Source organism: Theobroma cacao, chromosome 2 (genome assembly GCF_053813885.1).
Source record: "Theobroma cacao isolate CCN51 chromosome 2, ASM5381388v1, whole genome shotgun sequence".
Classification (NCBI taxonomy): Eukaryota; Viridiplantae; Streptophyta; class Magnoliopsida; order Malvales; family Malvaceae; genus Theobroma; species Theobroma cacao.
In genome coordinates this window covers 48,363,615-48,376,032 of record NC_142640.1, presented here as the reverse complement: position 1 = coordinate 48,376,032, position 12,418 = coordinate 48,363,615, and the positions used below count along the sequence as shown (strand labels likewise).

Sequence of the window (12,418 nt, the reverse complement as noted above, 5' to 3'; positions counted from 1 at the left end):
TCTCCCCTACGCACTGCCCAAATGAGTAAACCAATAGCTGAAGCCATCGAAGCTATGGAATAACATCCACAAAGACTTGCAATTCGAGGGCTGTTGGGGGTCATCAATGCACAAAATGCACCTGAGAAAGCAAAGATGATGCATATTGTGAATGCATGAAAGGTAGCCGGATGGCCTTTAAAGACAATGATTGGTACTGGGCTTCCTTTGACATACTCGTGAGGAAGTAGAATAAGGATGGTGGCAACTGTAAAGGAGATAAACAGGATGGATTCCAAGATTGTCGTTTGAACTGCAATGCTTGACAGCATCTCACTAAAACTGACATGGTGAGGGTAAAATGTATAACCCGTTGATACCATCTGCTTTTCTATGCATATCATTGAGGGAGAACCAAAAAAATGGCAATCGAGAAAAATTAGAACACGATCACAAGGAAAGTATGCATCCGTGATGCAATTTATATCAACTTAAGCTAGAAGTTCCAAGGAAATGAGGCTACCGGCTTCCAGGAAATTTGTCAAATTGCAAGAGAAGCAATTTTTATAAAGCTAATATTCCTTTATCTTTTAAAGCAGTATTAAGAACGAAGGTTGGTCTATATCTTTTAAGAACCATCCGGGAAATGAGAGCTTAATTATGGCCTGAGAAAACAAAAGTAAAATGGAAAAAAAAAAACCATAAACCAAAAGATAAAGGATAAAGAAGAGGAATTAACAGGTCTTTGAGCTTTTTGACCCACCAAAACTGTTTCCTTCTTGATAATTGAGATGACTCAAGATTAATTTGGAAAATCATGTGCCTTGCAAATTAGAAAAGAATGAGTAGAAACAAAGAGTGGTACCTGATGAGAATTATAAGTTGAAACTCCAATAAATGTAATGTGCATTAAAGCAAAAGTAAAAGAAATAAAGAAAAAGAGAAAGCAATTGGTATGTTAGCAATCTTTTGACTCAACTGTTCCTAATTGGACCATTCATCAATCAGCTAATAGTACCATATCAAAGCTATGGTTTAACTTTAACTTGACTAAAGAATCTCTCTCTCTTTTTCTTTTATTTTCTTTTCTCTCTTTTTTTTTTGGCATAATTATTCATTTTTTTCCACTGATTTTGGGAAGCAGCTTCCTCACATCTTCTAGGAAAATATCAAAAACCAGAAAACCATTCTCAAAATATTATATATGTGAAACAAAGACAAATTTTTAAAACTGCAAGAGAGCACTAAGAATTGACACTGGTGTTCTCTTTTGTTTTCCTTGTATAAGCCCAAAAAAAAAAAAGTATTCTCTCCTGTTGTCATTATGCCTCCCTATTCAAACTTAAGCTCGCCAACTGGTCTACCTTTTTCCTTATTATCCACAATCAAAGAGGTATTTCATCGTGTTGTTAGAATCCTATCCCAGTTTAGGCCTTGTTCTGATGCTAATTCTCTTATTTTACCAATTACTAGATCTTCATCTCTACCAACTTCTCGTGCCATTACCAGAATGAGGTTTTACACAGCTTCTTATCAGTGGAGATCCCAAGCATTGGATTGCATACCACTTAGCATAAATTCTTTAGAAATTGAAATGCAAAGCTATCAACCGAGGCCTCCAGTAAGTCTTGGTAAGACCATTTTGAGTTTATCATTCCAGATAGTTGTTGCCTTGGCTCTGTCATCTTCTATGGGGCAAACTCATCATGTGCTCCCCATTGACATTGTCAAAATTTCTATGATCATGGCTTTTGCAGCTTCTTTCAGTGGGATCTTCCTACGCAGTTCCTACCCAAAAATGGCCAATATTATTGAGAATATAGGATCTCTTATTGCTGCAGTTGGTTTTTTCATAATGACTAGCATTTTCCTCCCTGGTAATCTGTACTGGGTTACTTGGCTAGCTTGTGCATTTTCCTTGCTAGCCTTTTTCTCATCGTTGGGTAAGTCTTAACTGATCCAATACGGTCTCTAAATACAATTCCCATCTGATATAATCCCCTAATTTATGTGATAGCCCATCTTACATCACATGTGAAAGTGATTCTTAATGCTTATGGTGAAAGTGATGTTAAATTTACGTGAAAGTGATGTTTAACAGTAAAATTATGGTGAAAGTGATGCCAAGTTTAGACATGAAAAATTGTTGGGTTAGTGGATATTACGAATTATGATTGGTGATGCCAATGACAACTCCGCCTGTGTCATATTGAGAGTCTTACTATCCTTTGTCACAGCCGGTCCCAAGCCCGGATAAAGGAGGAGGGTCATGCTTAGGTACAAAGCCTTGAGAAGAAGAATTCATCAACCAAGTAGTTGGAAGAAACCTGTTCAGTTGAAAATGGTATTTGCTGCAACATATTTAAGCATCGGTTTCTACATTGTGAAGCATCAGAAACTGACATGCATCAAACTGGAAAGTTGAGAACGTGGTGAAATTAGCAAGTAGTAATGAATTGTCCCATGATGGAGGAAAGGCCATTCAGTTTTTACTCAAAGTGTTAATCAAACGATCTGGATGTTGCCAATTGCCAGGCATTGTTTCAGTACTTGAACCAATTTGAGGACTTAATCTGGCCAAATTGGACGATGCATGGACGAGGTACTTCATCATTTATTGGTCAAAAATCGATCAGAAAATTTGTCCAAATTCAATGTAATTTATTTTGCTTTTTTTTTATTTGACATTTCGAGTACCTTTGTAAATACACATTTGAGAAATGTAGAATGAGTCAACCAATTTGGTCCTAAACTTAGGCCAACAAGAGCCATTGTAAGTAGTCAGAGTTTCCCTAATTTACACTAAAACTTGTACAACTATAATTAACCAAAGAAGGTTGAACAATGATTTTGCTGCGTTTGAATTCTTTTCATTCCTAAAGATCTTCTCTAAATTCAGTTTTAGTTTTCAGTAGTATTCCCTTTACAACAATTCTATAATTGTATTACTTCAATTAATTCATGAATGAAAATTAAATCAATAAATTGTTGTCGCATCAAGTGAGACAAAAATATAAAAATGAAAACAAACATGTATTAACAAGTAATAAAAACTAGATTCGTAACATTTTGGGAGAGTTGAAACAGAAAATGAGATAAAAAAAATGGAGAGAGAGAATTAAGAATCGTCATCCTACTGCCATGTAAGTATGATATGTAATTCAAACCAAAATCTCTACCCAATAAATGGGCAAGGATATCAGTTCTCTGGCTAGTGAATGACTTAAATGCAATCAGGTTATACCAAAATTAGGGGGCTGCAAATTCTTGTATAAAAACCCAATACGTATGGCACACAGGGTTTGTATATACCATCAGCCCATCCTCATTCTCTGGCTACTGGAATGATATCCTTTTCAATTATGTAGCAAAAAGAATCCTATCCAATTTATAAGGTAGAAATTTTGATTTAAATTGCATATCACACTTATATGGTGATAGAATAACAGCACAAGTGAGAAAGATAAGTTTTCTAATTATGCAATATATATATATATATATATATATATATATATATATATATATATATATTCAAATTTACTTTCTTTATAGTTTTGAAAAAATTATTTTTCCAAATTTAAATCAATAAAGATTTATAAATAAAAAGTAGAGGAAATTTTGAGATGTTCCAAAGTTAAATCTTTTTATTTTTTAGATACCTAATACTCTTGCTTTTTCTATATTATAGATTTTTTTTCATGATATTTTTATTAAGAAGTATTAAATATCTATAATTATAATAAATTTAATTTATCAAAAATTATATTTATTATTTGAATTTTATAAAAATTAAAGAAAAATAAATATTTAAAGACTTCTTGGTATATAATGTGAATGTTAGTCCATAGTCATTAATCAATTCATGAGTCAACTTCATTCTTTTCTCAATGGCATCTGGGAAAGTAAGGAAAAAAAGAGGGATATCAACGTTTCAAAGAGGAGCAGAATGGCCAAAGTATAAATGATCAATAGCATTTATTTATCTATATATTTTTTTGAGCTTTACACTCAATTTAATTAACTTGTCCTCTTTGATAATTTAAGTTAACCCTTTTTTACTTAGGTAAACAATAGTTTGACAACAGAATTACTTGATTCTCCGATCAATTGTAAAGCAAAAATTTTTCAAGAACATTAATTAATTTTATTGGATTTTAATTCTTAATAATTTAAATTATTTGAAATATCAATTTTCATTGCATCAAACTTTGTATAACTTACTACTCCAATATTAAGGTTCTTAACTTAAAATTGTGTAAAAATTAACATGAAATGTAAATGTTAAACATGCTATAACACCACAAACATGAAATCATCATACTCGGCTTAAATAATTAAACTTTTTTATGTTACAAATTTTCTTTAATTTGTGCTTGCTTAGTTTAATTAAGGTAGGAACTCTTCAAAGAAGGTGAGGAAGGATTGGTTAAAAATATAAAAAAGGTAGGTAGAGAGTGGATTGAAAAGGAAGGGAATAAAGAAGGAAAAGAAGCATACAGGACGTAAGACACGCTGTGGAGCCTACGAATGTGGACATTCATCAGGAAAAGAAGCAAAAGAATGAGAAGAAATCAAGCTATTGATATTGGACTGGCTAGCCATGATAAGGTTATAGCTTATAAATTTGCCTTTGCGGTGGAACTATAGACCAAAGTTTGGTTGGGATTTTGGAAGTGATGGATCCATTAATAAACACTTCAAACTCACTCAAAAGAGCTGGTGAGAATGATTTGTCAAATCTTAACAAAAGCAATCTAAAAATTAAAGCAACCCAAAGCAGAATAAAAGAACCATTTTATTTAGATATGGAGAAATCTAATTCTACAATAGGAACTAGGGCCAATAGCAATCCAACAGTGAAAAAGAAGGACATTCCCGATTACGTCCTTAGTTTTCCCATACATCTGCGCCGAAGTGATCACTAGTTTATCAATTCGGCAGAGGCCATTGGCAACGGCGGAGTGTGACTATGACTATGACTATGAGTATCACCTTCACCGCATATGCACTTGCAATCAACGCAGCGGTTGGGAAACCCTTGGCAGACTTTGTTGCAGTCTACCATGCGCGGACAGCAAAAGGGTCCTCTTGCTTCAGCTCCAGGCAACCTCCACAATGGCGATCCTGCCAAACCAACAATCTTTTCCATATGGTGAAAAAGGAAAATAGGAAAGAAAACCAAAAGCAAAGGAAAAAGAAAGAGAGAGAGGAGAGAAATTAACCAGATGCCAAAACCAGGAGCATACAGATAACCGACTTGGTCCAATTTCCTTCCATTACAACGGCCATGGTATTTTTGCTCTTGGCACTGTTAGGGTGATGATGGGATTTCATTAGGCAATATTTATAGAGCTTGAGAGAGCTGTAAAAGTCTTTATTTCAATGTATCCACCTTATCGTCTCCGTATCTAAAGGTGAACAAAAGTCAATTAAAACTAATATATTGTAACATGTAATATATTGTTATGTACTTTATATATAGTATATTGTTATATATACTTATTAATGTACTATATAGTATACTAATTGCTCCATAACATATGTTACTTACTAATTTATTAATATAGTCAATAACATAATTTATAGTTTATTGTTATATTTACTTATTACAATACTATATATTAACAATATATTATATTAGTATAAAAGTATAATATATACATTAATAATATATAGTTAAATAGAGGAGGTAAGTATGGTTGCAAAAAGGTCAATGAAAAATCTAATTGTTTTCCTTTTTTAAAAAAAAAAAGTAATTTTAATAGTTTCAGTGATTCATATGTTATTTCAAGTTTGTTGTTTATTGCAATAGACTTTTCATGATACATTGATTTAATCCAAACAATGAAAATCTATATGCTTACAAAAATAAACCGTACAAGAAATCTAGACGGTGAAGATCATGAAACCTAAACTCTTAAACCTGAAACGCAAGAAAAGCTAAATAGCTACTTGCCCCTAAGCAAAAGGATGAGCTAGCAGTGTTACAAAACAATGTCTCGAGACAAAAGTGAGGCACAGCCCAGGTACAGACCAGGCACACAAATCCTAGCGAAGAAACAATCAGAGTACAAAAAACCGAAAGCACACTACCCACAGAAATGACAAGATATTAATGAAAATTATGACAATGAAATATGAAAGAGGAATCAGTGTTCTACGTTGCATAGCTTTCGCCTTTCATATTTTCATTCAATATTTTCTTCTTGCGTGAAATTAAATATTTATTTCATTTTATTAATGCTTTTGATTTTGCATTTTGAAATTTAAATTTCTAATTGAAAATATATTAATAACCCAACTATTCAAATATGATGGTGAAAAAGCATAAAACTCAATCACATATATTAATAACCCAGCTTCCATGTACTTTGTAGGTTAATTTCATACTGAAATCTAAAAAAAAAAAAAATTATTATTTAAAGAAATTAAAAGGAATTAATTTTTTTTTCCAAAATAAGGTTACATTAACCCTAAAACAAATACAATGCTAATGATTACTGCTTTTAAAGAATTGCTATAATTGGCATATGAGTGTGATATGAAATTTATATCAAAAGCTGTGCCTAATAAATTGGCTAGGATTTTTTTTGCTACATAATTGGCAAGGATATCATCCCACTATCTAGTGTATTAATTACTCAAATGCAATTTTAGAGGGCTAGAAATTCTTCTATAAAACCCCCAATTGGCACACTTTGTATATTCATCGCCTCACCCTCAGCTATAATACAACATACAGAGAATTGATTCTAATCAATCATTTGAGTCTCTCATCGGAAAAAATGAGGAAGGCTTCTCTTGGCGTAGCTTCTCTTCTTGTCATCATGACTGTAGCTTCTTGTTAGTTTAAACATATCTTTGATCTGTCTTTCATTATCTCACATCATTATATTCCAGCATTTAACAAATTGGTTGAAACGAAAAACTAATGGTGAAAAATGATTGTTTCATATGATGTGCAGGCGTATCAAACTCAGTAGCACAATCTGAGGCCGACGCGAAATGTTCCCGTGACATAGACTGTGCATTCCAATGTAAACATGGTGGCTTTTGTGACTTAAAAACTGGACGCTGCAGTTGCTTGCCGGCCGCGGCCTCCAGGAATGTCGTACCAATCGTGGATGCCAATTGCCGCCGGGACCCAGACTGCGCCAAGGTCTGTCCTCGAGGTTGCAAAATCACCAACTGTATAAATGGCACTTGTTTCTGTGAGTGTTAGTGCCTGGAAAATTGTTTCATTCTCAGAGGATAAAAAATAAGGTTCATGGATCCTTTTATATATATATTGGAAAAGAAATAAAAGTGAATAATAAAAGTATTAGAGAACTTTGAGCTCCATTCCATATCATCATTTTAAATTTTTCGATTATTCACTTACAGTTACGTAGAGCTACAGTGAGTGAAATCTATTTTTAATTATATTTTCACGTAATTATTAACAATTACATAATTCGTTCCATGATCATAAGTCAATTTTTTCATGTAATAATTAATTAGGGTAAAAATTTGAAATTTTATTTTATCATATATATGTTATTTTTCATAAATCCCAAAACTGCTAAACAATAAAAACAATGAACAGTACAGATCAACTTTATCTCTGAACAGTCAATCTCTAAATTTTATTTTTGAGTAAAATACACCGATATTTTTAACTTTTGATCATAATTACACACACATTCATTAATATTCAAAATGAACAGTATGCCCCAAATGTCTACACCACGTTAATACCTAAACGTGAAATGTCTGTCTTTCATTTTTTTCCACTCTTTTTTTTTTCTCTCAAGTCGATCAACGACGCTCCCTTCCACCAGGCCAACCCATGATTGTATCTACTCATAGAATGCCAGATTTGCCAAATCTCCCCCAGGGAGGACCAGATCATGCTCCCTAGGGGAGCCGATCAGTGATCGTGCTCCTCAGAAGAGCATTAGATCGGTGCTCTCTAGGGGAGCGCTAATCACTAATCGGTGCAGGACCGGCAAGATAGCTAGAGAGATTTTTTTTTTGAATAAGAGAGAAAAAAATTAAAAATAAAAAATTATAATTTATATAGTAATAATTTTTAAAATTAATGAAAGGTAAAACTATCCTAAAAATATTACCACATTATCAAATTAACGAAAATATTAACAGTTAATTAACGACAAGACTTATATGTCTAGTGAAAAGTACTTTTTGAAACTGACTATCTATTTAATTTGAATATTAATAGACCCGCGTCTAATTATAGTAAAAAATTAAAGTATCATTCTATTTTAACCTTTACTTTTGTTAATAACTTTCATATATTTTTCTAAACTTTAACTACAAATAGGATTTCCCTTTCGGCAAGCAACGACATCCCTCACCTTTATAATTACCATTGAGATATTCCGTTCTGGTTCTGATGGCTCAAAAGAAAACTTTTCCTCTCAAAATCTCTCTCTGAGGACTTCCTCTACTTACCATTGCAGTGACCTGCAACACATTGTTTGTCAACCTCTGGTTGAACCACAACGCTTTTACCCCACTCCCCGTTCCGTCCAAATTGAATTAACCATCACCGTTCAACTCCAATTCAGGCGCCATTATTGCCTGACCAAGCAGTTCATCGATCTTGACGGCTAGGCTTCTTTATTCTCCCAAGAAACCATTGTTTTTATCTTCATGCTTTGAAAAACTATGATCGGATTTACCGAATCCTTCGTCTCATTCTTGTAAGGCTCAGAGTCAACCCCAGCGCTCCTCCGTTCCATGCGATCATTGATGAAATCATCCGATAAGGACTTAGCATCGGAACCTGGGAATCCAACAAGGGACGTAAAGTCCTGCCTTTGCATGCAGAGCAATGGAGAACGTATGTGGAACACGTAAACTAAGAAGAAGAGTACGAGGAAGATGAGGTTTCGATCGAAAGGGTTCGGGAATAATCGGCATCGGAGTTTGAAACAAGCAACTATAACATGGTTCCAACTAAGGAGTCATTAATCAAGAAGATGCTGAAGAGGGTTCGAGCCGAAGGTGGAGAGTGTGTTCAAAATGGTGGAGAACATATCAAGAGAAGGCGTGTGGAACGTGAAAATTGTGTGATATGTTCGGAGGAACTTAAGGCTGGATCAGATGCTTGACGGATGCCATGTTCTCATATTTTTCATGATGACTGCATTGAGAAGTGGTTGAAGCAGAGCCACTATTGTCCTGTCTGTCGGTTTGAGACGTCGACAGAGTGAAGAGCTTTTCCTTTTTGTTTTTCTTGCTTCTAGTCAAAGAGATAAACCTCTTCCAAGTTTGAACAACTTGTAAATTGCTTTTGAATAGATTTCTCTTTTCATTGGTTTTACTTAATTTTGTTGTTGTGTTTCAGTAATAGTTTATGGCTTAATGAACTTAAGCTGTTTGTACATGGTGGAAGTCTGCAGTACATGGAAAGAAATATATTAACTGTTCTAACTATTGTTGGTCTGTTGTTAAATATATTTCTTTTGCTTCTGTGATCCATTAATAAAATTCTGATGAACATTGTGGTCTGTTATTTCATATTAAATCAAATGGAAGACTGAATCTTATGAACAAGAAGAATCACTGCAATAAACCTATTCAATATAAATCAATTAGTAAGGGAACTCCAGGGTTCACCATGCTTGTATAATGACACATTTGAAACTTTGGGCCTTTGGTTGGAATGATATGATTGGAAGTGAGTGAGCTTCAAAACCAGTGAGTTCTCTGCTAAGAATTGAACCTGGTCAACTTTGGAGCAAAAGTGAATGATAAAATAAAAGTACAGAAGCAAGTAGTCTTGTCTAATTACAGAACTGAGAAGGCATTAATGTACAAAGCACCTTGTACACTTTTCTTTTTTGTGCTGGAAACTTACTCTGGTGGAAATTTTTACCAGTGGAAGTAAATTGTTTATCAATGTCAGGTGTTCCGTGGGCAGTCTGAGAGTGAAAACTTTTCCAAGCTAGTTTTAGATACTCTTCACCAGTATTTGATTGCAGATTTCCACCCACTGCTTTCAGTCTCCCTGTGAGTGGATGAGCTCCCTGTCCAAAAAGAGAAAAATGAAAAAGGTTTATGCTAGGCAGCATTCTCAGTTGGCCCGTAAGAGATTATCCTGAATTTGTTTAATGACTAGCTTTAGCTGCCAGTCTATCTTATTGTTAACAGAGGTTCGTATGATCATAACAGAAGTTAGCAATCATTAATACTTATCTTTCGGTTTTCCATTTAGCTTTCAACAGGTCATTCCTTGGGGTGATTTGGATTCACTAGCAATGCTACAAAGGCCATTGGATGTCGATATCCTTGTAACTGGTCGCACCTATCAGTTCAAAGCATACAAGCATGAGGGTGGTATCGTCATAAACCCTGGCTCCGCCACTGTTGCATATAGTAGTTTCACATACGATGTAAAGCCAAGCTTTGCGTTCATGGACATCGATGGCTTGAGCATTGGGGTTTATGTGTATGAACTGATTGACAAAATTGATTTTAAGAAGACAGCCACCAGTGGCTCAGCACGTAACCTATTACTTTGATAATGCTTTCGATGATGGACTATTTCATGGTACGTAATTATGAGAAGTTCATGGTATGTTTGAATAGATCACGTTTGATATCTTACAATTTAATGTGATTACAGGTAATATATTTGCAAATAATGTAATTATAAACAATGTGATTACAGGAAAGATAACATTACAATATTTAGTATATAAACAAAATAATAATTAAAATGTAAAAAAGATAATATTGCAACGTTTGATTTATAAGTACTTTATCAATTTTCAAAATTACTTCTATTTATTATAATGTAAGTTTAATATATTTGTATTTTTTTATTATTAGTTTTTATATAATATCATTTCTTAAATATATTTTTAATATCATATATTTTATTTTCATTTCTTATTATAATCTTATGTATTTCATTTTCGTTTCTTAATATAATTTTTTATATTATATATTTTATTTTAATTCTCTTTTCTTTAAAATACAATATAAATTTTATTGATAATCAACATCCATTATCCAACTAATAATAATAAAGAGATATTTCTCAAAACTTATATAAAAAAACACAAATTATAACCTTACAAAATGTTTTTAACAAAATAAGGGTTGAAGGGTAAAAATATTTTTAAAAATATTATAAAGTGTAATACAATCTGATTGTATTAGTTTTGCACTGCAATCACATTACATCTATTGGTTGTAATATCATTACTTTATAATCTTACATTGTAATAGTTTGTTATACAACAAACACCATAATATAATTTATTTAGAAACCCACTTCCAAAAGCTAATCTTGATTGAGAAGCTTAATTTCTTTTAAATCTCATCAGCTAAACATTTTTAAAGAATATAATTTGAGGGGAGGTGAATAAAATATAAGCGTTAATATAATTTTCTGCTCCTATATTAACTACTCCTATTACTAATAGGATTTCACCCTTACGCAACAATCGCCATTGCCTATTAATATTAATTCGACTGAGATTTTCAGTTCCAATTGCGATTGTCTTTGAAGCCTTTTCCCCTCAAATTTTTTCTCTAATGGCTTCAGCTACTTACGACCTTGATGATCTAGATATCCTCGTTTACCAACCTCCGATTGAATCAGAACCCCATTACCCCACTCCCCGTTTCGTCCAAGTTGAAGTAACCATCATCCTTGAACTCAAACTCAAGTGCCATTATTGCTTAACCGACCAATTCATTGATCTCGACAACGCAGACCCTATAGTCTTCCAAGAAAATATTCGCTTTCATCTCCATGTTTTGAAAAACAATTTCCGGGCGTACCAGATTCTTGCTCCCATGCTAAGAAGACTCGGAGTCGACCCCAGCTCTCCTCTATTCGACACTGTCATCGAGGCAATCATCCGACATGGGCGTAGAATGGGAACCTGGGAATCCAACAAGGGACGTAAAGTCTTGCCTTTGCATGCAAAGGTATGGGGAACGTTTGTGGAACACGTAAACTACGAGGAAGAAGAGGTTTTGGTCGTAAGAGCTCTGGAAGAATCAGCATCGGAGTTGGAAACAAGCAACTACAACATGGTTCCAGCGAAGGAATCCTCGATCAAGAAGATGTTGAAGAGGTTTCGAGTCGAAGGTGGAGAGTATAATCAAAAGGGCGGAGAGAATGACATCAAGAGAAGGCGTGTGGAGGGTGAAAACTGTGTGATATGTTTGGAGGAACTGAAGGTTGGTTCATATGCTTCTCGGATGCCTTGTTCTCATGCTTTTCATGGTGACTGCATTGAGAAGTGGTTGAAGCAAAGCCACTACTGTCCTGTCTGCCGGTTTGAGATGCCAACAGAGTGAAGAGCATTTCTTTTTTTCTTTTTGCTTCTAGTCGTATAGATGAACATCTTCCAATTCTGGATAACTTTGTAAATTACTTTTGAAGAGGTTTTCCTTTTCATTAGTTTTACTTATT

General features: G+C 33.8%; 2 protein-coding genes, 1 long non-coding RNA gene and 1 pseudogene across 3 annotated transcripts; 3 read left to right on the top strand and 1 right to left on the bottom strand.

Annotated features, from left to right (window-relative positions):
* Nucleotides 1-1,232: 1,232 nt before the first annotated feature.
* Nucleotides 1,233-2,846, top strand: LOC18610144 (uncharacterized). The gene is made up of 3 exons (XM_018115202.2): nucleotides 1,233-1,610; nucleotides 1,737-1,922; nucleotides 2,217-2,846. Exons 1-3 carry the CDS (start codon nucleotides 1,304-1,306, stop codon nucleotides 2,234-2,236), a joined length of 513 nt encoding a protein of 170 aa, XP_017970691.2. The 5' UTR covers nucleotides 1,233-1,303; the 3' UTR covers nucleotides 2,237-2,846.
* Nucleotides 2,847-4,758: 1,912 nt separating this feature from the next.
* Nucleotides 4,759-5,398, bottom strand: LOC18610143 (uncharacterized). Its single transcript, XR_016024732.1, has 2 exons — nucleotides 5,202-5,398; nucleotides 4,759-5,103 (listed from the first exon to the last, which is right to left on the bottom strand). It is a non-coding gene; the product is annotated as an uncharacterized LOC18610143 (long non-coding RNA).
* Nucleotides 5,399-8,930: 3,532 nt separating this feature from the next.
* LOC18610141 (vacuolar protein sorting-associated protein 29 pseudogene) lies at nucleotides 8,931-10,508 on the top strand (annotated as a pseudogene).
* Nucleotides 10,509-11,529: 1,021 nt separating this feature from the next.
* LOC18610140 (uncharacterized) lies at nucleotides 11,530-12,303 on the top strand. Its single transcript, XM_007045636.3, has one exon. It carries the CDS (start codon nucleotides 11,530-11,532, stop codon nucleotides 12,301-12,303), a length of 774 nt encoding a protein of 257 aa, XP_007045698.3.
* The last annotated feature ends 115 nt before the right edge of the window (nucleotides 12,304-12,418 follow it).